General features: G+C 34.1%; 3 protein-coding genes and 1 non-coding gene across 4 annotated transcripts; 2 read left to right on the top strand and 2 right to left on the bottom strand.

Moving 5' to 3' along the window:
- Positions 1 to 784: 784 nt before the first annotated feature.
- LOC148578799 (SEC1 family transport protein SLY1-like) lies at positions 785 to 3428 on the top strand. The gene is made up of 2 exons (XM_088502098.1): positions 785 to 1174; positions 1256 to 3428. Exons 1-2 carry the CDS (start codon positions 1144 to 1146, stop codon positions 3088 to 3090), a joined length of 1866 nt encoding a protein of 621 aa, XP_088358224.1. The 5' UTR covers positions 785 to 1143; the 3' UTR covers positions 3091 to 3428.
- Positions 3341 to 4203, bottom strand: LOC107615042 (pathogenesis-related protein 2-like). Its single transcript, XM_016317167.3, has 2 exons — positions 3934 to 4203; positions 3341 to 3846 (listed from the first exon to the last, which is right to left on the bottom strand). Exons 1-2 carry the CDS (start codon positions 4109 to 4111, stop codon positions 3551 to 3553), a joined length of 474 nt encoding a protein of 157 aa, XP_016172653.2. The 5' UTR covers positions 4112 to 4203; the 3' UTR covers positions 3341 to 3550.
- A 5591-nt stretch (positions 4204 to 9794) lies between these two features.
- Positions 9795 to 9913, bottom strand: LOC148578798 (U5 spliceosomal RNA). Its single transcript, XR_015903505.1, has one exon. It is a non-coding gene; the product is annotated as a U5 spliceosomal RNA (small nuclear RNA).
- A 1662-nt stretch (positions 9914 to 11575) lies between these two features.
- LOC107639458 (small ribosomal subunit protein bS1c) lies at positions 11576 to 13789 on the top strand. The gene is made up of 6 exons (XM_016342961.3): positions 11576 to 12241; positions 12327 to 12407; positions 12730 to 13011; positions 13092 to 13202; positions 13278 to 13364; positions 13453 to 13789. The coding sequence occupies exons 1-6, from the start codon at positions 11693 to 11695 to the stop codon at positions 13555 to 13557; spliced, it is 1215 nt and encodes a 404-aa protein (XP_016198447.2). The 5' UTR covers positions 11576 to 11692; the 3' UTR covers positions 13558 to 13789.
- The last annotated feature ends 336 nt before the right edge of the window (positions 13790 to 14125 follow it).

Raw genomic sequence — 14125 nt, 5'->3', positions numbered from 1 at the left:
AATCACAATAAAGTAATTAACGTCTTCTACAAACAATAGAATCATAAAGAAAAAAACAACAAAATTGCAATCCATGAAGCCCCTTTAATATCCAAATAATCAGAAATTGAATGCAAGTACTATGTAAATTCTTATTTTAAACATTCTTCCAGTAATATAGCATGAAATTTTTAGAATTAAATCTTTGCACATACACAAAAAATTGTTATCGTACAATCTGCAATTGTGATTTTGTTGAATTTGCTTTTCATATTATAGTCATTACAGTCTTGAGTGTAGTTCTACTTAGATCTGACAAGTGATTTCTCAAAAATTGGCATTGTAAAAATTCTTACGAAATTCGAGGAGAAGCTCAGAACCACCAGCGGGGCGTCAATGACCATAGTAACACATGGTTATCCCCATCCGTGTCTTCTTGTCACCTAAACCATGTAATCTTGCTCTTTTCCTTCACCATTGTCCTCGACAACATCGATGTCATGGCCTTCTTGGCGCTAACCTTGGTAACGCCAGCATTCGGGATGATGTCGCTGACATTCGTCTAAGGAAGCATTTCTCAGATGAGCACATAGAGATAGAGTAGGGTTTCATTTTAGTCTGTCTTACCTAGATTAGCACACAAGAGGGTTTCGTTTTATTCTAAAGAAAAGGAGTGGTCTTTTTAGAATTTTGAAACATATCATATTTTTTTATTTAATTTTTAAAAATTTTAAATTAATATCATATCAACCGTTGAATTTTTTTAACATAATCCAATGATCTTAATTACACGGTGCATCAGATCAGATGTGCCCAAAATACCTAGGCTGATTTTAGACTGACCCCCATTTATTTAACATCTTTTCTCTTCGTTTCTTTGTTTTTTTCCAGAGAGTTCTCTTTCATTTGACGAGAGAATCACTCTGCTGCACTCCACTAACACACCAACCAAAATGCAAAGTGGGAAACACTCCCCCTTCCACCAACAATGCATTTACCTAGCTTCGCCCCTGGATCTACGACTAACGACTTTGTGCCAGTGCAGGGTTTGAAAACTGGATCCCAAACCAAAACCCTACGTCTAATTCGATTTTATCCATCTTCACTATTCTGCATTGCAACCATCCAATTTCAGATCCATAGAGCACAACCGACCAGCCAACCATGTCTCTCAATCTCCGCCAGAAGCAAACCGGTAATAATTTCAAATGAATGATTGCTCCATTTTCAATTCAATGCATTGTGTTTGATTGTTGGTTCATTGAATCGGCTTCAGAATGCATCGCGAGGATGCTGAACCTGAACCAGCCAATAAACGCGTCATCGACGACGGCGAACGAGGAGGTTTACAAGATCCTGATCTACGACAGGTTCTGCCAGAACATCCTCTCTCCATTGATCCACGTCAAGGACCTCCGCAAGCACGGCGTCACCCTCTACTTCCTCATCGACAAAGACCGCAACCCCGTCCACGACGTCCCCGCCGTCTATTTCGTCCAACCAACTCCAAACAACATCAACCGCATCCTCTCCGACGCATCCCGCTCCCTCTACCACTCCTTCCACCTCAATTTCTCAACCTCCATCCCCCGCCCCCTCCTTGAAAACCTCGCATCCGGCACCCTTGCCTCCGACTCCATCCAGCGGATCTCCAAGGTCCACGATCAGTACTTGGAATTCATCACTCTTGAGGACAATTTGTTTTCCTTGGCGGATAAGTCTTGTTTTGTTCAGCTTAATGATCCTTCTGCTGGGGACAGGGAGATTGAGGGGATTGTGGAGAAGGTTGTTAATGGGCTTTTCTGTGTTCTCGCCACTTTGGCTGTTGTGCCAATTATTAGGTGCCCTAGGGGTGGACCAGCTGAGATGGTTGCATCTGCATTGGATCAGAGGCTAAGGGATCATTTGTTGTCCAAGAACAATTTGTTTAGTGAGGCTGGGAATTTTGTTAACTCGTTTCAGAGGCCAGTGTTGTGTATCTTTGATAGGAACTTTGAGTTGGCGGTGGCGATTCAGCATGATTTTAGGTACCGGCCACTGGTTCATGATGTGCTTGGGTTGAGGTTGAATAGATTGAATGTCCAGGGGGAGAAGGGTGGGATGAGGTCTTATGAGTTGGATAGTTCTGACCCCTTTTGGGCTGCAAATGGGTCACTGGAGTTTCCAGCTGTTGCGGAGGAGATTGAGACTCAGCTGAATAAGTATAAGAAGGACGTGGATGAGGTGAACAAGAGGACTGGTGGGACACATGGTGCCGAGTTCGATGGGACAGACTTGATTGGTAACACAAAGCATTTGATGAACGCAGTGAACTCGCTGCCTGAGCTGACAGAGAGGAAGCAGGTTATTGATAAGCATACCAACATTGCCACCACATTGTTGAGTGAGATTAAACAGAGAGCGCTCAATAATTATGTGAAGACAGAGAATGCAATGATGAGAGGGACCCTTGAATGGAAAGACCTTCTTGGCGTGCTTAAGGGACCGGGCACCCAGATGGATAAGCTTCGTTTTGCCATCCTGTATCTTATTTCCTCTGAAACCATTAATCAATCAGAAGTGGACACTGTGGAGGCAGCACTACGAGAGTCAGAGGTTGATACTGCTGCTTTTCAGTATGTGAAAAAGATCAAGGCATTAAACGCTTCCTTTGCATCGGCAAACTCTGCCAGCAGAAGTAACATTGTTGACTGGGCCGAGAAGCTATATGGACAGTCAATTAGTGCAGTCACAGCTGGTGTTAAAAATCTGTTATCTGGTGACAAGCAGCTTGCATTGGCAAGGGCAGTTGAAGCCTTGATTGAAGGAAGGCCAAATCCCGAAATAGATTCATATCTTATATTTGATCCACGTGCTCCAAAGTCTGGTTCAGGAACAAGTAGCAGCCATTTGAAGGGACCCTTTAAGGAAGCAATTGTATTCATGATCGGTGGAGGTAATTATGTTGAATATTGCAGTTTGCAAGAGCTTTCACAACAACAGCAGCCTCCTAAGCACATTATATACGGGGCAACAGAACTCCTGACTGGAGTGGACTTTGTAGAGCAGCTTACAGTGTTGGGACAAAAGATGGGTTTGGGTAACGTTGCTTCTACCTCCTCAGCCCAGTAGTTCAGACATGGCCGTATTCACATTTCGGTTTGCCCATTTATTCTTTGGTACATAAACATTGTAGTAAGATAGGGAAATTCAATATGCTTTTGATGATCAATGTCTAGAAAGGATAAAGAGTTTTGTGCCTATATATTGCCTCTTAGATTATAAATCAAGGGAGCTGCTGATCTCTTATAGTTTCCTGTAGTGCAGCCATTTAAGCTTTTGTTCATTGTATTAAAAGCTTTTCATTTAAAAGCATGATGTCTTGCCTATAACATAATCCTCAATGCTTTCATTTCTCTGGTCATTGAATATTATTGATGTACGACTATTATGGGTTTTTGCAATTTGAATCCCATCATTCTTTTCTTATTGGTTTTTATTTGAAGCATGCACACACACAAACATGCCCCCCCCCCCCCCCCCCCAAAAAAAAAAAAAAAAACAACTGCGAATCAACATGGAGGAAAGTGTTCTAATATTGAGCAGGGTTGGCCAAGACGTAACCCTCAATAGCCTTGAAGAGAGCTTCACCCTTGGCCTTACCCTTCTTCATGTCTTCCTCCTCTGGCTTAGCATCTCCTTTCGAGTGGAACTTCACACTCAGCTTCCCAATGGATCCTCCGTTGGGTCCTTCAACCAGCTTTGTCTCAAATGTTATCTTCTCCGCCGTGGGAGGCAGCGCCACTCCTCCAACCACGCTGTAGTTGTATGCATAATTAGCCTCATCTATTGCCTCCACTTTGTGCAAGATAAACTTGGTTTCTCCATCTGCATATATATCATTATTATTACAATTCACAACACATAATTATTATCACATATATAGTATGTCTACTGAATTCGGTAGTTACTGACCCTCAACAATGGTGAGTTTCTTGATGGTTCCAGGACCACCGTTTCCCTCGACGATTTCAACACTCTTGACGTCATCAATAATCTTAGGGGTGAGGGAGTCAGCATCCTTCATAGCATTGTAAAGCTTGGCAGGGGGCAGGGTGGAGGTGATTTCATCCTCGAATGTGAAGACGGCCATGATTGTGAATTAAGAAGCTAAGGGAAGGAATGAGAAGTAAATGGTAATAAGTGAGGTTAGCTTTGTAGTATGTGGTTGATGAAGAGAGGAGTGGCTTGTATTTATAGACATATAATGGGATCATGGGGAATGAGGACGGGATGGTGTATATGTGAAGGTGCTGACTCATTGCTACGACCGCCATGTTGGGTCGTCTTTTATTTTCATTTTTCTATCCTCTTTTAATTTTCTGCTAATTATTATTCTTGGAGACTAATTTAAAGAAGCATTGAAATTCAAAGAAGGCGTTCTGTTCCGTTAATATTGAATGTTTACGCATACTTGATGAAATAAATTATAGTGAAGATGCAGAATGCAGTTGCATGTGAAGTCGATCAAAATTTATAGACGCCACGCCCTTCTAGAACGGAACTCCATTTTTCATATTGTGTATCATTTTCTTCTACGCATCACACGCACTTTCTTTTTGAAGTTTAAAGCATGCCCATGAGTACTTTTTCGTTTTTATATTAGATTAACAATAGTGTTTTTTTGAACTTTAGACGGCATAAATAATAGATATGAACGATTTATGGCTTTCGTTATAATCATTTGTTCCTAAATAATTAATGAAATTCTTTTTCCTAGTCATAGGCAGGCTAAAATTTTTTATTATAAACAAATTTTTTGTGCAATTCAATAATATTAGTTTTGTATGTTTTTTTTAGGAGAATAAGTAATTGGACCTTTCCATTACTTTGCATGGAATTTTAAAAAAATTTTAAATATAAAACTAGAGGATCTGATTTTTTTTGTTATAATTTTATTTTAATTTTTAAAATCTACAGTTTACAAATTGAATTTTTCGATTTATATACTTCCAATTTTTTTTTACTTTTAAATACAAAGCAGAAGATTCGAGTATAAAAATGAGAGGATTCAATTTTTGTACTGAAAAATTGAATGGTCTAATCTCTGTATTTTTCAAAAATCAAATGATCTAATTTTTATTTTTTAAATTAAATCATCTCACATTTTAAAAAAATATTACGGAAGGGGGGCTGCTATGGTGCTGAAGGATAGATTCCTCAGCAGGTACTTATAGTGCGTGTCCCAATGTGGTGGAAACATGCGTCCACCTAAAATATTTATTGCTTCAACGTCTGTTGCGATTGCAGGTAGCCATTACAGATGTGGATCCCACCACTCAGAATAGCAGGTCAAAATTGAAGTGGTTAACAGGTAAGTTAAGCAAGATTAATAACTTAAGGAAGTGGAAAATAAATATAATGTAATATAATAATTTTTTTGGTTTTTATATCCAGGTTTTAGTTTGCTGGAAAAATTGAGTGGGCCTGGGGCGTGCAGATACAAAGGAGCAAAAGGCTCCAGGTTTTTGAAACCCAAAAAAACAAAAAGGAGAACATAACCTGTCCAACACCCCTCAACACCCGTCATCTGTGAAGTTCCTCCCCCTTCTCCCCTGTCCGTCCGATGCAAACCAAATTGGCACCATACCAAAACCCTAGCCTTAGCTTTCTGCGCATTGATCGTGTTCCCCGGTCGTCCGTCAATAATGTAGGTTCCTGCCGTGCTCCAAGTGTTGAACCACTGTTGGGTCATCGATCGCAGCTGCTTGGATGAACTTGGTGTTCGTCGTCTCCGTCTTTGCAGCAGAGGTTCAGGAACCGCCGATTCTTTGCCGTTCAGGTTCGCTTATGCTATCAGCGTGCGTCTTCGTTCCCGATCTCCGCCCTCCTCTCCTCGCTTGGCGTTAACCAAGAAGCGTTCACCTGCCATTCACCCTTCGATTTTTAGTTCGCGTTCCTCTGGAAGCCACATCGGTCTGCAGTAAACATCTCGGACCAGACCTCGCGCTCTACCTGGCCGGCGAACTGATCTTATGTTATATAATCTTAAAAAAAATTATATTGTTATTTACTAAAATAATTGATTCTTTTTATTCATACATATTTAATTATATTCATGATAATAATCATGACTAATAAAAAATATACTTAATTTAAATAAAAGTGACTTTAACATTAAAATAATTAATAACAGAAATTATTACACATATTGATACAACATTTTTTTTATCTTTTCTATTTATTTATTCCACTGGAATATATATAATGTAGTTTAATTAAATATATTGATCCAACATATATCAAATAAATCTCAAATAATTAATTTAACGTATGAAAATGACAACTGCTATAACATTAATAAGAAAATTATTCATAATTTTATTCTCCACTTTTTTAAGTTATTAAGATATTAAATCATCATTTTAATTTTATTGTTTATTGAAGTCGAAAAATAATATATTGCATTTTTTTCTGTATAATATTAAAAACAACTATTTTAATCATTCATTTTTTAAAATCTCATTTCACTATTTGAGTTTTAGGATAGTGTATTCAACTATCATCCCTTATTTTTTTAATATTTTTTATTAAAAAGAGACAAAAAAAAAGTTTAAAAGGCCCATCTACATAACAAATCTCTTTGGTTAGCCTAGCTTTACCAAACAAAATAGGTTTAACAGCCCGTCCCATCACTTTGGTTAGCCCAGCTTTACCAAACAAAAAAAGTTTAAAAGCCCGTCCCATCACTTTGGTTAGCTCAGCTTTACCAAACCTTTTTTCATATAAAATATTCTTAATTACAACAACTAAATTATCTTTAACTGCATTAATTATCACCTCTAAGCCATTTGTTAAACACCGACAACTTGCACAGATACTGTCAACTGAAGGGCCCACGATAACTTTTGTTACATCATCTTTGGACACGCGTTTCAGCGACATGCATCATCAGCAGCTGCGGATGGATCTTCACTCAGCACAGGAGAATTTTCCATTATTTATTTATGGTGTTTTTAATTTTTTATACCTCATATTTAACCAAAATATAATGACCGATCATGTTTTATTCTATTTAAATATTTCTATATCAATACAGCAGGATTTTCTTATGTTTTCTCTCTTATATCTCTTATATGATGCTCATTCCCTTCTCTTCTAAAAAAAATGGTAGTTTTTGCTGTTTTAAATCTTTTTTCATTTAATATTATCAGATTGTGCTATATTGTCCTATTTTAAATTTCGTTTCAAAAATATCTTTATAAAAATCTCTTTATATAAATAGAATAAAACCCTACCAGTAAAATATTTAATCAAATTCAATCAAATTGTTATTAAGGATTTTAAATTTATACGCGCTCGCTTCTTCTTCTTCTTAATGTTTCAAATTCACATGCGCACGTTCTTCCTCATTCCTCCTCTTCCTCTTCTTTCTCATTTTTTGTTATCTTTCTTTTTAATTATCGTTATCACCACTATCACCACCACCTCCGTTTCCTGCTCCTCTTCTTCTTCCTTCTTTTTTTATTTAAATTTTTTCTTCTTTTTTTTCTTCCCTTCTTCCATCATCATCATCTTTTTATACGTATCATAGTTATCTTTATTGTTGAATTTTGTCATATTGATAATGTTATTTGATTCAAAATTAATTTAAATGTGTTTTTGTTTGTAATTCAGTCTTATTTGTGTGCTTGTTTTTTAACTTTGTGTGTCGCAATAATTTCAGTGCATTTATGAGATAATTGAAGTGCATTTAGTCTCATCACTTGAATTTGGTAATTAGATCATCAAATATAATTGTAATAATTCTGGTGTCATTTAAGGCATATTGATAACGTTATCCGATTCAAAATTGATTTTAAATGTGTTTTTTGTTCATAATTTAGTCTTATTTGTGTTTCGAACTAAATTTTTGTGTTGTAATCATTAAGTAATTTCGGTAGATAAGAACCAACAACATCAACCGCAAAATCATATATCAAAGTAATCACAACAAAACACACAACACCGAAAATAATTATTATATGAGAAGCAATACTTCTAAAAGAAGAAGTAAGAGTAACAGAAAAAGAAAGAAAAAAAGAAGAATAAAAAGAAGGGAAAAAATGCAGCATTAATGAAGATATTTTTGTATTTTTGTAGCAAAATTTTAGTGTCAAAACTAAAAAAGTTATACGTTATTGCTAAAAAACTTCGGTGTTATTTTTACGATGAATTCTATACAATTCAAAACTTTTCTCCCTCTTCTTCCTCATTTTTTCTTTTTCATCTTCTTGTTCTTATTTTATTTTCTTAAATTTTTTTTATTTCACTCTTTTAAGGGGAATAAAACAAAAAAAAATTAAACAAAAAATAATAAATAACTGCAATAACACATGAGAAAGAGAAGGAGAAGAAAAAACAAAATTTTGGGTGTTATTTTTCGATAAATTCTTTACACTTCAAAACTCTTCTCCTCCTTCTTCATATTCTCATAATTCTTGTTTCACCCTCTTAACAGGAACTTGTGTCACTGTTAAAAAATTTTGGTGTTAAAATTGAGAAACTTCTATGTCTCGCTTAAAAATTCTTGGTGTTATATTTCTAATAAATTTTGTATAACTCAAAATTCCTCATCTTCTTCTTTATCGTCGTGATCTTCTTCTTTTCTTATTCATTTTTTTCTTCTTGTTTTGCCTTCTCATCATTCATTTTATTTTATCCTCTTACCAGGAGTAAAAATAAAAATGTTCAAATAAAAAGAAATACATAATATGTATAAAAAAACGAGGATGAAAATGAAACAAGTAAATAAAAACACAAAAGAAAAGAAAAAAAAAAGAAAAATGCAAAGATATAGAAAAGTCGGAGCATGACACACTCTTTTTAATAAAATTAATTTTTCTTGAATTTGAACTAATTTGATTAGACTTGATTGCTAAAAAGAATTGAATATGTAGCAAGACTCATACAAATAATAGTATGAAAACATAGACTTTTCCATCATGACTTTGCAGATTTTTGTTCAAATAAATAAATTAAATATTTTATTTACTTAAATGGGTAAGTTGAGATATATTTATATTGTATTATTTATTACGTTTACACATCTACAAAATAATTATACAAGTATCTTATTTATATTATAAATAAGTTATGTCAATTTTTTTGTTATACATGGATACAAATGAGATATGCGAAAAGCTTTTAATTGATTATATCTCGAATAACAATAAAACGAAGTTTAATCTTGTATACGAAGTTTAATCTTCTCACAATATTTACAGTATAATTTGGATCGATTTATAAAATAAAAAATATAATTTATTATTTAGATTGAATTAGATTAATTTATCAAAAAAAAATAGATATAATAAAATTAAAATTAAAAGGTAAAATGTAATGGTAAATTAGTATGATACGAGAAAAAAATTGTCAATAACTAATTCTCCTTCGCATTACACTTTATTTTTCATATTTATACTGTTTAACTTTTTTTAACAAGATTAAAGTGGTAATTTTTTTAACAAAATTAAATAATACTAATTGGAATACTAATTTTAGTTTAAAAAAAATTGGTGTATTCTTGAGTACTAATTAAATTAAAATAGTAATACCAATAGATAAATAAAATACCTTCCAATATATATTAATAAATAAAATATTTTATTTATATAAAAAAATCAGCCATTACCAAGACCCCAGACATTCTCTTTAAATTAAATTAATTTGTACCTTTTAATTACAAAGAGGAATAGATAAACTTTACAAAAAAAATATCTAACTACAAATTAGAATTAAAAAAAAAAACGTGATTAACAAAATTCATCAAAAAAATATTTTATACTATATTACAGAGCCCTCTTAGATAGAGAACCCTTTCCAAAATTAAACGTATGCCGCTTAATGTGACAAGCACACGGTATTCTTTAGTAAAAGGCGAAAGAATAGTTCGCTATGTGCTTATAACACGACTCCATCTTTTACCATGCTAATAGCTGCTTCATTTTATATTGTTTGGACTTGCTTCCTCGTTGCTCCTTAAACGATGTGGCTCTAATACTGACATTTCACTTTGGCGCCAAAATACACATGCTAATGCAATCCTGCTTTACTATCCTCAATACCTTTCCCATTTACAATGGCCTCTCTCTCACACCCTCAAATCCATGTTTTAGATTTAGTACAATAATTTTTTTTTTCAAAAAAATCTTGAATTTGATTTTTCTAATTAAGCTCCCAACCACAACATACATGGAACAAGATATCAATAACAATGATTAGTATATGTTGATACTTGAATTTAAAATAGCAATGCCTATTCATTCATACATAATAATAATGTAACAACACTTTAGATTTGACATATTATTCTGGACATAGAGTTTTGAATCAGTTAAATAGAACAACAAATTATAAAACAAGATATGTTAAGCATGTAATTTCTCTCGTATCAAATACATTCTTTTTATTTGTTTAAAATTTGTGTCTTATCTTATTTACACTATAAACGAAATATATTTATAATTAAATAAAAAGACACAAAGAAAATAAATTGGGTTATCTAAATTCATAAATAAAATATTTAAAATATTTATTTAAAAATAAATCCTTATTAATGTTTAGTGCACATAAATAAATAAAAGAAATAATATACATTATTTTTATCTATACTTTTTTCATCTAATATCAAAATATATTAAATTATTAGAAAGTTGATATGTGAAAAATTGTGTTTAAGTGAAAAATAATAGGAGAGTAATAATTGAAAGTTTGAATTTATTATTTTATTTTCTTTCTAATACTTAAATAAGTAAAAAATTTAAATATATGTATTATTTTTTGAAAGCATCAAAAGATAAAAGAATTAAACATTTTTATTTAGAAATGAATAAAATGATAATTAGGTTTTTGAAGGGTTTAAAGTTAGATTAATTAACTCTTAAAAAAAAATAAAAATATCAATTAAATCATTCATAATAATAAATAGTAGACATATTATATCTTTTTTATTGATATATTTTTTTAGAAAATTATTAGTCTAAGATTAAAATTCTCATGAACTAATTAGTTAGGACTCCTAATCATTGTTTAAATAAATGAGGAATGCTAGGGGTCAGTAATTTTTATGATTTGTAGCCATCAAATAACTATCAATGATGGTTTTAATGGTATGAGATTGGTGTGAAATTTCATCCAATGGCTCACTTTTCTTTGCTGGTTATATGCTGGGCAAAATTTAACAAAGTTATTGGTCCTCTAGATTTTTCCTAAATGATAATAGCATGAAATTATTATGATAAAACTTTTAATAGCCCTCATTTTTAAAATTCCAAAAACTATATTAATTATTAAGAAAAATAGTAAAATTAAATTAGAAGAATGGTAATTATCAATAAACTATTAATTTTTAAAAGTAAGAAATAAAATACGTTGTTGAATTACTAAACTAAAGAAACTAAACTAAAGAAATTGAGTTAACTACTAAGTAATAACCAACCATAATAAATTTGATGGCCTCCTAACATTTTTTTTCCTTGAAAATAACCAAATTTGAAGGGTAAAATATGTGTAGAAGAGGAAATGAAGAAAAAGAATAATTTGGTGAAAATTTGGAAAATAGAAAAGTAACCAGTTATCCATATCAGCAGCATATGAATTGTGAAAAAGAGTGGACAAACAACAATACACGTAGCTTAGCTTAGCTTAGCTTATCTGTGTGTGAGTGAGAAAAACAGGAAGAAGAAGAAGAAACATGGCTATTTCTGTGGGTCACCAATTCCCACTCTCTTCTTCGCGCTTCTCCAAACCATCATTCTCTTTCACTCAGAAGCGAAGCTCCCTCACCATCGTCAACTCAGTGGCACTATCCAATGCGCAGAGCAAGGAGAGGCTGAAGCTGAAGGAACTCTTCAATGAAGCCTATGACAGGTGCCGCAATGCTCCCATGGAAGGCGTTTCCTTCACCCTCGAAGACTTCACCGCCGCTCTCGACAAGTATGACTTCGATGCCGAAGTTGGCACCAAAGTCAAAGGCACTGTGTTTGCCACAGATGCTAATGGAGCACTCGTTGATATCACAGCGAAATCTTCTGCATACTTGCCACTACAAGAGGCTTCCATACACAAGATCAAGAATGTGGAAGAAGCAGGGATTGTGGTTGGATTGAGAGACGAGTTTTTGATAATTGGTGAGAATGAAGCTGATGATAGTTTGATCTTGAGCTTGAGGTCTATGCAGCATGATCTTGCTTGGGAACGATGCAGACAACTCCAAGCTGAAGATGTTATTGTCAAGGGTAAGGTGGGTTACTCATGTTCTTCCTCTGCTTCAACTCTCATCTGAAACCAATTAATTGGCTCAATTCTGATTTGGGTTTTCATGGCAGATTGTTGGTGCAAACAAAGGTGGAGTGGTGGCTGAGGTGGAAGGCCTTAGAGGCTTCGTTCCATTCTCACAGATATCAACTGTTAGTTACCTCTAAAACTTTATTTATATCAAAATTGAGATTGGAGTTAAGTCTCAGAGTAATTTTGAGATTAGCCGGATACACTAAAATAGTCTTTGATATTCTAATTGTACTAACTACGTTTGTGAGATTGGCAAAAGTGTATTGCATTAGTCTTTCGACCTTTTTTTGTCGGGTGACTATCATCATCAGATGATTAGAGACTAATGCAATGCACTTTTGCTAAGATCTCAGGGACGCGACCAATTTCAGAAACCACTTTAGGACTTAATTCTTGAGATTGAGACCGAATGTAAATATTTGTTATCATTATTGTGTTTAGAAATCAAGTGGAGAGGAGCTTGTTGATAAGGATATTCCTCTCAAGTTTGTGGAGGTGGATGAGGAACAACAAAGACTTGTTCTGAGTAACCGAAAGGCCATGGCGGATACCCAATCACAGCTTGGAATTGGATCTGTAGTGACAGGATCTGTTCAAAGCCTAAAGCCATACGGCGCCTTCGTCGACATTGGTGGAATCAATGGCCTCCTTCATGTGAGTCAGATCAGCCATGACAGAGTAGTTGATATCTCAACTGTTCTTCAACCTGGTGACACTCTCAAGGTATGTGCTTGGATTTGAACTTTGAACTTTGAAGGCAGTGTGTTGTGTGCACTTGATTGAATCTCTTGTTTGCCTGTTAGGTGATGATCTTGAGTCATGATAGGGAGAGAGGAAGAGTAAGTCTTTCCACCAAGAAGCTGGAACCTACACCTGGTGATATGATCCGTAATCCAAAGCTTGTCTTTGAGAAGGTATTTTGAGACTTTGAACAATATCAATGGGTTCCATTAGGGTCATGTTTATGATGGATGAATGTTTTGTCCTAGGCTGAGGAGATGGCTCAGACATTCAGACAGAGAATAGCTCAAGCCGAAGCTATGGCTCGTGCTGACATGCTTAGGTTCCAGCCTGAGGTACTTTAAATTGAGATCATAATACAATTTCAATTCTTGTATGAAGGACCCTAGTGAGTAGTGACCTCTTTGCTCTTTAAATTGATAGGGTGGATTAACTCTTGGGAGTGATGGGATATTGGGACCAATTACTTCAGACTTGCCTGAGGAGGGACTGGATTTGAGTGAGGTGCCTCTTGCTGAAGAATCATGAATTCATCATTTTTAATTGTCACCTATTTTCTTCCCGTTTCTTTGCACACATTGTTGTATTATTGTTTTCATCCATCAAATATATTGTAAGTTAAGCATGTCGTAGTACAACTATCAATGTGCTATCATCAACTATAACTTTTTAGTTTTTATAGCAAAATTACTTCAGATCCTTCTGTCATTTGAATACAATAAACTATTAAGCTTCACAATATATAAATTCTTTTGTGCCACTTGAGAAAGCCAATGATATACTTCACCTTTGCAGTTGAAACGGTGAAATTCCCACTGCATGCAGGTCACTGAGGAAAGGTGCATCTCAATTAAAAGTGAGTGGATAATGACAAGCTTTGAACAGTGTAAGAATTTTTAATCTTGTTAATTTACTAATGGACACACTAAGTCATACTACATATAAAAAAAACACACTACATATAAAACACGCAATAAAAAAAAAGTATGAGAGTGAGATAGATTTGTTAACCGTTTATTGACCAGAGAATTACTGATCACCTCAACTCTCTTACTCAGATTGCATTTTAGTTTTAGTAACTAAAATTCCTAGTATT

This window comes from Arachis ipaensis, chromosome B1, assembly GCF_059453495.1.
Source record: "Arachis ipaensis isolate K30076 ecotype BB chromosome B1, ASM5945349v1, whole genome shotgun sequence".
NCBI classification, from domain to species: Eukaryota; Viridiplantae; Streptophyta; class Magnoliopsida; order Fabales; family Fabaceae; genus Arachis; species Arachis ipaensis.
The sequence above is the reverse complement of the archived record's forward strand: the minus strand, read 5'-3'. Positions and strand labels throughout refer to the sequence as shown.

What these genes read in the sequence shown, in the direction of transcription:
- LOC148578799 (XM_088502098.1), top strand. Translation starts at nt 1,144, where the DNA reads ATGTCTCTCAATCTCCGCCAGAAGCAAACCG. An exon ending in TCTCCGCCAGAAGCAAACCG is followed by an intron (nt 1,175 to 1,255) that starts GTAATAATTTCA and finishes AATCGGCTTCAG; the next exon opens with AATGCATCGCGAGGATGCTG.
- LOC107615042 (XM_016317167.3), bottom strand. Translation starts at nt 4,111, where the DNA reads ATGGCCGTCTTCACATTCGAGGATGAAATCACCTCCACCCTGCCCCCT. An exon ending in GAAACTCACCATTGTTGAGG is followed by an intron (nt 3,847 to 3,933) that starts GTCAGTAACTAC and finishes ATATATATGCAG; the next exon opens with ATGGAGAAACCAAGTTTATC.
- LOC107639458 (XM_016342961.3), top strand. Translation starts at nt 11,693, where the DNA reads ATGGCTATTTCTGTGGGTCACCAATTCCCACTCTCTTCTTCGCGCTTC. An exon ending in CATTCTCACAGATATCAACT is followed by an intron (nt 12,408 to 12,729) that starts GTTAGTTACCTC and finishes TATTGTGTTTAG; the next exon opens with AAATCAAGTGGAGAGGAGCT. An exon ending in CAAAGCTTGTCTTTGAGAAG is followed by an intron (nt 13,203 to 13,277) that starts GTATTTTGAGAC and finishes GTTTTGTCCTAG; the next exon opens with GCTGAGGAGATGGCTCAGAC.